Source organism: Cervus elaphus, chromosome 3 (assembly GCF_910594005.1).
Source record: "Cervus elaphus chromosome 3, mCerEla1.1, whole genome shotgun sequence".
Lineage (NCBI taxonomy): Eukaryota > Metazoa > Chordata > Mammalia > Artiodactyla > Cervidae > Cervus > Cervus elaphus.
Genome location: NC_057817.1, coordinates 26,012,060 through 26,022,833, shown reverse-complemented (window position 1 = coordinate 26,022,833; position 10,774 = coordinate 26,012,060). Strand labels below are relative to the sequence as shown.

At 50.1% G+C, this 10,774-nt stretch overlaps 1 protein-coding gene across 1 annotated transcript; it reads left to right on the top strand.

Annotated features, from left to right (window-relative positions):
• The first annotated feature begins 2,493 nt into the window (after positions 1-2,493).
• Positions 2,494-10,376, top strand: HOXC13 (homeobox C13). The gene is made up of 2 exons (XM_043882314.1): positions 2,494-3,313; positions 8,799-10,376. The coding sequence occupies exons 1-2, from the start codon at positions 2,578-2,580 to the stop codon at positions 9,053-9,055; spliced, it is 993 nt and encodes a 330-aa protein (XP_043738249.1). The 5' UTR covers positions 2,494-2,577; the 3' UTR covers positions 9,056-10,376.
• Positions 10,377-10,774: the final 398 nt, after the last annotated feature.

Below are 10,774 nucleotides of genomic sequence, written 5' to 3'. Positions count from 1 at the left end.
TTGCTGGGTTAATTAAATCTATATCTCTTTGCAATAGGAATAGTTAATGCCCTTATATAAACCTGGAAAAGAGCATACTATTAATTTTATTTATTGCTGGGCCGCAGGCACCTGGAGCCTTTCTGCTCTTCTGCCCCTTATTCTCAAAGGCTGGAGGGACTCATCTTTGGGTTCTGGCAGGGTGAAGACGCGCGTTGGGCTAGACCATTCCCCAGACCCTGGAGGGAGTCCCAGGAATGGGGTAGCCATTTCAGGCCCTTTGTTTCTCCCGGCTGCCCCCCATAGCCCGGTCCACCTCGCCCAGGGGTTCTTTGCGGGGCGGGACCCCGCACTTCAGAGGAGGTGAGGCCAGGGCCTCTGCACCACCCCAACACTTACCTGTGGTAAACCGGCGGACTTCTCCACCCACCCACCCCCACCAGCCCGACAGCAGGCAGACTCCGGGGCCAAGGTCATAGGACCCAGTCTAGACTAGCCAGGCCGTGTTTGCTTTCCTCCTTTTATCTTGACCTTGGGGCCCCCTAGACAGAAAAGCCAGTTTCCTAGCCAAGAACTGACTCCCAGCAAGACCCACCTTCCCCTCCACCCGTCTCTCTTCCCTCCATCATCATTGCCCTCAATATGCACTCAAACTAGCCTGCTGATGTTTCCAAGATTCCTGATATATTTTTATTCCTACTGTAGCTAGCCCAGCCTGAAGCCTTCTTTCTGGAATTCTGAGGTGGCCTGTCCGAATGAAGATCACACAGATAAGGATTACAGCTCTTATTCTAACTCACCCATGCCAGGGCGCTCTCCATCGTCAAACACCACCTTGCCCCTACAGGGAGAAGGGAGGCATCTGGCCCATGGGCCAGATCTCAGTACAGACCTGGCCACTTGCTCTCCTGGAGTTGGAGGGATCCAGTGGGTTAGGCTTAGCCGAATGCTAGTGCCTCAGCAAGGCCTGTGTGCTGTCTGGACAGGAGCACCCAGCATTGAAAATGTTTAGCAGCGACAGGGAAGACGGAGATGCCACAGCCCCTCTCCCCCTTTTTTCTCTCTGTTTATTACGCTTTCCTCAGGGAGGCCCTGTGCTGAAAGGGAACATGGCTCAATCCTACCGAGATGCTCTCTGGAAAGGGGTATCCAAACTGAGCACAGAAGTCCGACAAGTCGGGAAATTGGGAGAGAGAAAAGGGTGGCTTTTTTTTTTTTTTTTAGAAAATTGTTAAATTGGTGTTGATTTTTAGATTAGGGAATTTCAAAGCATTGAAACAGTTCCCATTAAAAGAGAGTGACCCCAAGAATGCTCTGGGAGCTAAAGTTGGGGTTATCCGGCTGGGAATTGCGTTGATCCACTCTGCCTGGCCCGTCAGCTTATGGTCGAGGGCGGCGATGGATCCGCGGGGCTGGGGTCGGGCCTCCTGGGGTCTCCCAGAGTAGCGCCTGGGAAACGTTCCTCCAAAGGGGCAGCGCTGCCTACCCTGGCTCATGCCACGTTCCTTTTGTATATGGATCCGAGAGCGCGTGCTCTGGTTCGCATCCAGGGCTTTTCAGCTTTCCTAGACCGAATCTCTGCTCCTCCTCCCCTTTTCCTTTGAAAAATCTCACTCCGAGGCTTTTAAACTCTACTGTGTATTGAAATGCCTCCATTTCTTTCCTTTATTCTCAAATCTCAAGTTTTCATTGAGAGCATCCTGCCCTCGGTGTGATGATGTTTGTGTCTGGGAGTTATTACATTCTCCCAGTTCTTTGCTCCGCTGGAGGAAGACCTGCAGGCAACGAGACTAGAGAGGGTCCCTGTCAGACAATTGGAGCTCTGGAGAAAGTGTCTGAAAGTCGGAAATGGAAACCCAATCCCGACATCAAAGTCTCGCTGCTCGGCGTCGGCGTCGGGTGCCAGCCGGAGTTCCCGGGTAGTTAGGCAAGGCCAGACCCGGGGCTCTCTACTCCTTGCCGGTGCGCTTCCTCTTGCTTTCTAAATTTTTTATTTATTAAGAAAAAAAAAAATGCGGGGTCTCCTCCGCCCTTAGCTCCAAGCCCCCATCCAGTCAGAGACCTTTGCAGGTTGGAATCAGTCTTCCCCGTACGCCTCCTCAGCCTAGGAGGAAGCGCCCAGGAACGGTCTGGTCTCTCCAAGACCCCTTTGAGTCGGCCAAATTCAGCCTCACCCTCCTTACTCTCCCTCCCCTGGGCCTGCCAGGGGGCGGTACCCTGTCCCTTTAAATCTCCCAGCTCCCTCCTCTTTGCCACGCCTGAGAGCCAATCAGCAGAGACATCTCCCCTTTCGCCCCGCCCCGCCTCTAGGGGTGGGAACCCCAGGAGACCCAGCCAGGAGGTCACGTGCACTGCCGGTGTCACGTGAGCGCGGGAGGGTGGCCTAGGGGAGGCTGGCGGGAGCCGGTGATTTCTTAATGAAGTGTACCCGCATGCGTAGAGGGAAGGTGGGGAGGGCGGTGGAAGCACCAGGAGGAGGAGGGGAGGGGTGGGGAGGGAAGGGAGGAGGGATGGGGGAGGGGAAAAGGGAGCGAGGTGTCTCCCTAGCTCGCAGCCTCTGGCAAGTGGAGTTTTTAAAAAGCTCGAGCAGATCATGTCATGACGACTTCGCTGCTCCTGCATCCGCGCTGGCCGGAGAGCCTTATGTACGTCTATGAGGACAGCGCGGCGGAGAGCGGCAGCGGCGGCGGCAGCGGCGGGGGAGGCGGCGGCGCGGGCGGAGCGGGGGGCGGCTGCAGCGGAGCGAGTCCCGGCAAAGCCCCGAGCATGGACGGGCTGGGCAACAGCTGCCCCGCCAGCCACTGCCGCGATCTGCTTCCGCACCCCGTGCTGGGCCGCCCGCCGGCTCCCCTGGGCGCCCCTCAGGGCGCCGTCTACACGGAGATCCCGGCCCCGGAGGCGGCGCGCCAGTGCGCCCCGCCGCCGGCGCCCCCCACCTCGTCCAGCGCCACCCTGGGCTATGGCTACCCGTTCGGTGGCAGCTACTACGGCTGCCGCCTGTCGCACAACGTGAACCTGCAGCAAAAGCCTTGCGCCTATCACCCGGGCGATAAGTACCCCGAGCCGTCGGGCGCCCTTCCCGGTGACGACCTGTCCTCCAGGGCCAAGGAGTTCGCCTTCTATCCCAGCTTCGCCAGCTCCTACCAGGCGATGCCCGGCTACCTGGACGTGTCGGTGGTGCCTGGGATCAGCGGACACCCAGAGCCGCGTCACGACGCGCTCATCCCCGTCGAAGGCTACCAGCACTGGGCTCTCTCCAACGGCTGGGACAGTCAGGTGTACTGCTCAAAGGAACAGTCGCAGTCCGCCCACCTCTGGAAGTCTCCCTTTCCAGGTAAGGAAGTGTCCCGAAAGCGGCCGCCGCCAGGGACCCCTCCCAGCCCCGTCTGCCCCGGGGCTCCGCGCCCCAGCCACCCCCGCCGTCTGGCCCCGGCGCGCCGGCTTTGCTGGGCTGCAGATGGAGCCGGCCGGGCGAGCTGCGCTGAGGAATGCGCCGGGGAAGAAATCTGCTCCGACACGTTCCCCGGAGCTGCCCGGCGGAGAGTGAAGCAATCACAGGCGCCCAAGCGCCGGGCCGCCGGCTCCGCTCCAGTCGGGAGCTCGCCGCCTCCCCCTCCGCAGGGCTCCAGTCTCACGCGCGGCTCTTGGCCCACTAAATGCGCTTCCGGCCTGAAATGGGGGGGTGGGTGGGCCTTGGGTGCCTTGGAATCTAAACCCATTAGAACAAAAACGCTCAAGCCACCGAATCAATTGGAGGAAAAAATAAGAACCCGCAAGCATTTTCTTGGTCTGGATTTCCAAGAACATTTAGGCACTAGACAGGTGTTTTGTTGCTGTTGCTGTTTTTAAAATACAGGTCTAATTTGCTGGGGTCTACAGAAATGTAGAGTTTTCATTTTTAAAATTTTTCTTTTTTTCTTGATTTGTTTTAAGAATTTGACCACGAATTTCCTGATTGCTGAAGGAGCAAGGGAACTGAAATCTCTGGAGAGAGTGTGGAAAAAAAGGGTGTTTGCATCCCTCTCCTGGGATATAAAATTCTTTGCCTGTCTGTAGGGCTCATATTCTGTGTGTGTATGCGCACTACCAACTCCGCCAAACGTCGGGGAGAGAGTTACTCATGCCTTAGACACAGGAAGAGAGGAGTGAGGATGAGGTTTTGGGGGAAGGCTTGTTTTGGAGGAATCTGAGGTCCAGGCCCAGGCTGGGAACCCCTCGGTATTGTCTGGCTATGTGTTCGGTGTGGGGATTGGAACTCACTGGTGGCGTGTTCCCTCTCCGATTGAGACTATCTCTGAATAGGAGAGGATCCCGCAACACCCACCCACCACTCCCCAGAGGAAAAGACCACTTCCAGGGTTCTCAAAATCACATCAGGAGCTTTGGATTCAGCGCAGTGCTGAGAAATCAGGATTCAACGAATCCAGATCTTGAGTCTGCTCTAATTACATATAAGCAGAGCTCAGTGGGAGAAGGTTGACTGGCTCCATTCTGATGCTTGCAGTGTTCCTGGGGGGCCCAGAACAGCCATATATGTTTCCTCCTACTACCCAGCAGGCCCCCTCCTGGCTCTCTGTGGGGACCAAGGGACATTTTCACTGGGACGTATAGACCTGAAGACCTCCTTAGGGTGGGCCTGAAATTCCTCTGCATCCGGGATTGGGGAAAGAGCAGACAGTTAAAAAAAATACTGGATGATGTTACAAGGTGTAGCAAATAATATTCTTGTAAATATTCTAAGATGACTTAGTATAATACAACTGACCAAGGTGGGACCCACGCTAGACACCCAATTTCTGACTGCCAGAAGATTTAAGGATGATGTATGCATTACCTACTCTGCACTGACTATATTTTTATATAATATGATTTCTGTTATTAACGACCTAATATGAAACACATAATAACACTTTTCTAGAAGATAAGCACCTCACATGTAGGTGTACAATAATGTGTTGTGGAGATATGACCCTTTAATTTCCCATCTCACCCAGATGGGTGGCTCCTTGGGAGGTGGGGATTTAGCAGGAATTCCTGGAGCATGGGTAGCTGGTAGCCAACGGACCATGCTAAGGGGCTGAAGGGCAGAGGGGCCGATGCCCACCAGCCCCACTGTGGGCAGAGCAATGGGCAGTTGGTTTAGTGTGAAGAGGGGACGAGAAGGAGCTGCTCTGGCATTGCTGTGTCTGCATGTGGAGTGAATGAGAGATTGGAAAGGAGCTCAGAGATATATCAGCAAAAATAAACATCTTAAAGATTCCCAGAAAAGAAAAAAAAAAAAAAAAGAAAACACGCCAAAAACCTGCTAAAAGTAAGCAATCTTTGATCACAGCCTCCTAGGGAAAAATATCTTTAACATAAAAAAATCATACAACCCAACTGAGATTTAACACACTTGCAAATTATGGCATGAAAACGCATGTAAAACCAAATATGTCTCAACAGCTATGTGCTCACACAGTCCCAGTGTGGAAATAGAAACGGGCTGGTGTATCTCAGTGCAGAGGTACAGGCAAAAGGCAGATGAATAAGAAATTATCTTCAGACACCCTCCATCTTTCTACCCACACAGAGCTCTTTCAGAAGTAGTGAGATTTCCAGATAACTCTGTCTATGCAATTGTGGTTTGTTCGGCAGCATCTCAGCATAAACACTACTGTCTCTCTTCAGTGCCTCTGGCTCTGAGAAACCTCATCCATGGCAGTCTGGGCTGGTGTGGGAGATGAAGGCAATTGTTCAGAAAGATCCAGATAATTAGGGCCAAGATGAGTTGTGGCTTCTTCAACTTCACCCAATTATATAGACCTTTGCTTCATTGCTTTTTTTCCCCTTCCTATAGTGACGGGAGACAATTTTTAATTTTGACAGAGATTCCAAGAAAGAAGGTGGGTGTGGTGGGGAGACAGGGAGAGACAGAGACAGATAGGATGAGGGGGAGAGAATAATAGAGAGACAGAAATAATGGGCTCTTTGGGTCATACTGAAAATCTCTGTTGATTAGCCATTGGATTTTGGTTGAGAAGAGTGGCTAGGATTTCTAGCAGAACTAGGTCCTCTTTGGAGCCCAGAGCCCTGTTGTGGGAGAGGGTGGGCAAGATCTAGTGGGTGGCAGAAACATGTACACAGGACCCCAAGAGAGAGCTGTGGCTAAGCATTGATCTGATTTTTTATTTGCTTCTCAAAAGTGTCTGTTGGGTTCCCAGGTATGAAGTGGGATGTGTGTGCATGTGTGCATGTGTGTGCCTGCATGCCTGCGTATGTGCTGTAGGGAGACTAAGGAAAGCTTGATTGTAAAATTAGTCACCAAGTCCTCTACTTACTTTAGGTAGCATAGACACAACTCAGGGCCTAAATTTCCAGATGTCTCCATATCTATAGATCCCACTTCCTTTCCAGACAAGACAGAAGACAATGAAAGGGGGCTTCTTTGAGAAGGCAAGGCTGAAGGTATTTCCCCAGCTGCCCAAAATAACTGGCAGTTTGGTCTGATCCAGGGAAAGCTTGGCCAGATCAACCCTTGGCATTCTGTAGAGAAAAATAACCAATTTAGACCAGTTATCTGCTTTTCAAAAACTGATTCTTTTAGGGTTTGTTGATTCAACCTCATGGGAAATTTATAGTTGGGGTTTAGGAGAGCCCAAATCAGGTAGATAATTGTGAGCTTTTACAGAAAGTGACATTTAACAGATCAGGGACAATTATCTGGTTAACTCAGGAACACAAACCCACTTCTATCCCATTTGTTCTCCAGGGGAAAGGAGGTATTTTTAAAGCTAAATTGTACCAGGTGGTCTGTTTCCATTTTAGAACTTACTGTGTCATTATGTTGAGCCCAAAAATCTGGTTTTAAAACCCGGCTCTGCCACTTGAGCTTCTTTACCTATTCTGAGCCTCAGATTCCTTATCTTGTAAAATGGTTTTAATAAAATAAGCCTTAAAAAGATGTTCCAAGGATTGAATAATAATAATAATAATAATAATAATAATAATCTCATATTATCATTACTTTCTGTGTTTTACTCTTGTTCCAGATTCATCAGTTTCTCAAATCATAGTTATGTCTGTAAGAGCAAAACATATTGAGAACTGAGATTTTTTTAAAAAACATCTTGTGCAAAAAAAAAAAAAGTCATTTTTAATGTAAAGGATCTGCTTTGCTAAAGTGAAGTTGTTTTGTTTTTCAGATTTTAAAAAAATTTAGCCTGTTCCTACATAGGCAGAGAAAAGTGACAGGTCCAAGAATTTTCCATAGACATTGTCATCCTGGAGACAGTGTGACCAGGCCATTGGAATCCCCTCTCTCCCATATTCTTTCCATGTACTTTATTTCCCCCCTGCCTGGGTGACCTCTTCTTTCCTGTCCTGTGTAGATAAAGGTCTCTGAAAGAGAGCAGACCCAATGAGAAAGGGGATAAGGAAGGTGATTCATGAAGGGGAGGTGAGAACAGGCATTTCAGAAAGAGCTCTGTGCCCTTATTCTAGACTGTGTCTGCACTTCCAAAGGGCAGTAAAAATGAAGAGGAAACCATTTAAATATTCAGCCCTACTCATTAGATCCTGCAGGAAGAAGTCAGTCAATTACATTTTTTAAAGTTGAGGGGTGAGTTATTCAGCTCATCTCCCTAGTTCCTTACTTTCCTTGAAAGTGTTGCTAGGACCTTTCTGTTGTTGGAGTGGAAGAGGGGCTGTAAGTGATGCACTTTAGTTCCTGTGACATTCTCATAGAGCAGAAAGAAATTGAACTAGTAGTGGTATGGCAAGGTATTTGGAGTTTAGGATTAGGGTTCCTGCATGGGTTGGAGAGTTTCCTTCAGCCTTGGTGGAAAGATGAGGATGGGGAACCAGATCAGAATTGCTGTGTCTTGGTGAGTGAAAATTTGAGGGAGGGCAAGGGAGGGGCACTGATTTCTTTTTGTAGAAGATTTATGTGAACTGCTGGTCTTAACCCAAGAGGGGCTCTCTTAGTGTGTCTCCTCTGGTGGGCACACCCTGGGGTGTGGACCCTCTACTTCTAGGGACCGGATTTCTTACATCTCAGTGCTAGGGCTTCCCACCTGGGCTGTTACTAAGTGGCTTACAGTATTGGACTCCTTGAGAGATTGGCTCCCAGGCAGTCTAGCTTCACCTCGACACTTTTCTCTCTAGCTGTTGGTGCTGGCTTCAGATTCCCAGTGCAGAGCCAGTGACCAAAGGCAAGAGGCCCCACTTGATGGTCTGTGCCCACTGAAACAGTCTCCCTGCCCGCCATGCTCTCCCTCAATCGTACAAAAGGACACCTTCCTCTAATAATTGGGCAGAGTATAAACTGACCGATTCCCAAGTGATCTAACTGCTAGGAAAGAGGAATTTTCCTGAATACTTGCAATCCTGCAGGCTAGCAGACCAAGATGGAATTTGGAGGGACCCCTCTACAGGGACAAGGATTCTGATAAGGAATGCTGTGCAGAACCAGATTGGAGGCTGAGGCAAAAAGAAAAATCAGTAATACTGGCCCTGCATTCATTTAAAATTTTGATATTTTGTTCATCATGAAATTTTTTATAATCATATAGGTATAATATATAAAATATTATTTATATTGATTTCTGAGCTTTTGGCACCCCCTTCTTTAAAGTTCGCGCCAAAAAAAAAATAAAGCTCGCACCGGAGGCAATACCCCAGTGTCCTCACTTCAGCCGTGGCCTTGGTAATAGCAGAGATGCAAAGGATTTGGGGACAATCTGCCCGCCTGTGAGGCCCTGCGCCTTGAGCCGCTATAGCCGTTTGCTGGGTCCAGCGCACGACTCACTTCCTGCTGCCTGCCTTCTTTTTCCCCCCAGACGTGGTCCCCCTACAGCCCGAGGTCAACAGCTACAGGCGCGGGCGCAAGAAACGCGTGCCCTACACCAAGGTGCAGCTGAAGGAGCTAGAGAAGGAGTACGCGGCCAGCAAGTTCATCACCAAAGAGAAGCGCCGGCGCATCTCGGCTACCACAAATCTCTCGGAGCGCCAGGTCACCATCTGGTTCCAGAACCGTCGGGTCAAAGAGAAGAAGGTGGTCAGCAAATCGAAAACACCTCACCTTCACTCCACCTGACTGCCCACCAGCCCCGCCCCATCTATTTATGTTGCTGATTTGTACCATATATGAACTCACCAGAAGGACCCTTCTCCCGGGTGCAGACCAATATTTAATGTTAACCAGAAAGAGGAATGCAGGGAGGCAGAAAATATTAGATGGTGGGCTCTGCTGCCCTCTACTCCCCACCCCATCCTCAACCCCCACCCCTATGCAGATGGGACCTACCTGGCCTCAACAGCTTTGGAGGTGGGTCTGAGTGGGCTGTGGGAGAAAGGCAGCTGGCCTCCATTCCCTCTGGCCTTCACCCTTCTCCTCTTGCCAGAAAGCAGAGTGGCAGGGAAGATCATTCCAGCCAAAGCAGAGTTGGGGAACCCTGAATGATCCCTTTCTTGCCTCATCCTTTGCCCCGGCAGGTAGACAGGCAACCCCACTGAGGGTGCCACCGGGGTGCAGGACCTGGGGAGCTCCTACTTTCCTTTCAGTCCCTCCTCCTGCTCCCAGCCCCTTGGCACTCCTTAGTTAGGCAGGATATCCCAGGTAAGAGTTTCTGTGCATATTTTAAAAGTCTCATTAATATTAATCATAAGCATTAGGGATCTGGCATCGTGATTGGAGTACAGACAGCGCTTAGGTTTTCTTTTTTCCTATCTGTTTCAACAAAAGCTGGAATTGGCTGAGGAGCCACCCATCCCCCCCTCCCACTTCAAGCAAGGAACTGAGTTTCTCTGGAGCCACTGGTGCCCCCATAGCCTCCTCTGTTCTACTTCTGGGTCCCATTGGAAAATCCAGGGAAGACAGAAACTCCCGCCACGCTGCTAAATATGTCTTCTCTATCTCTCTGTCTCTCTATGGTGAGGCTGAGATTAGGCCAGGCACAGGAGCAGAACTTTTTTTTGTAAGGAAAGGACAAACTTCTCTTCAAAGGGGATGGAGAGTGGGTCCCCCAGCAGAATCCCTCTCCAGTCACTTCTCCATCAAGGCAACAGCTCAGAAGGCCTCACACTTTCACTTTTACTCATTGTCCAGAAGAAAGCCATTTTCTTCCAGGAGGCCAAAATAATCACAATTAGCCAGCTAATGTAGACACGACTGACATTTCCCTTCTCAAAGGCCAGCTCGGTGCTGGGGAGATGTGGGGACTCACCTTCTCCTTTCCCACTGGCGCATTACAAAACAGTGTTCTTTTGAAATGTTCATCAGAAATAGGTTTTTTAAAAAATGTTGTGTATCTGTATATAGTATTGTGGTGTCTAAATGACAATGTACTGAATGCAAAAAGAAAAAAGAACCCACAAACCCGTTTTTAAAATAAAATCTTTTTTTTTTTTTGCCTTAATTTTATTGCTTGGATTACTTCTGAAACTCCTATCCACTGGCTCTTTCGGGGAGGGAGGCTCTGTTGCCCTGATGCAGCCAGAGTTGGCCAGGGCTACGTACTGACATCACACCAGGCTAGGTACATCCCAAACTCATATTTTGCTTTACTTAAGTTTTTTAAGTTAGTCATTCAGATTGTTGATAGTGTCTAGACAGGAGAAAACTCTTTACCATCCTGATGCCCCAAACGAATGAGTAGGTTCCGGAGAGAAGGATGTGATCAGTGACTAAAAAGGCCTGGCAGCAGGTGAGTGAGTTCACTTCAGTTAATAGTCAGGGCTCACATCTGGATCCTGGATCCCGGGGCTGAGAAAATGGCCATCCCATCTGGGAGCTGGATGCTTCAGTGGTGGTGGC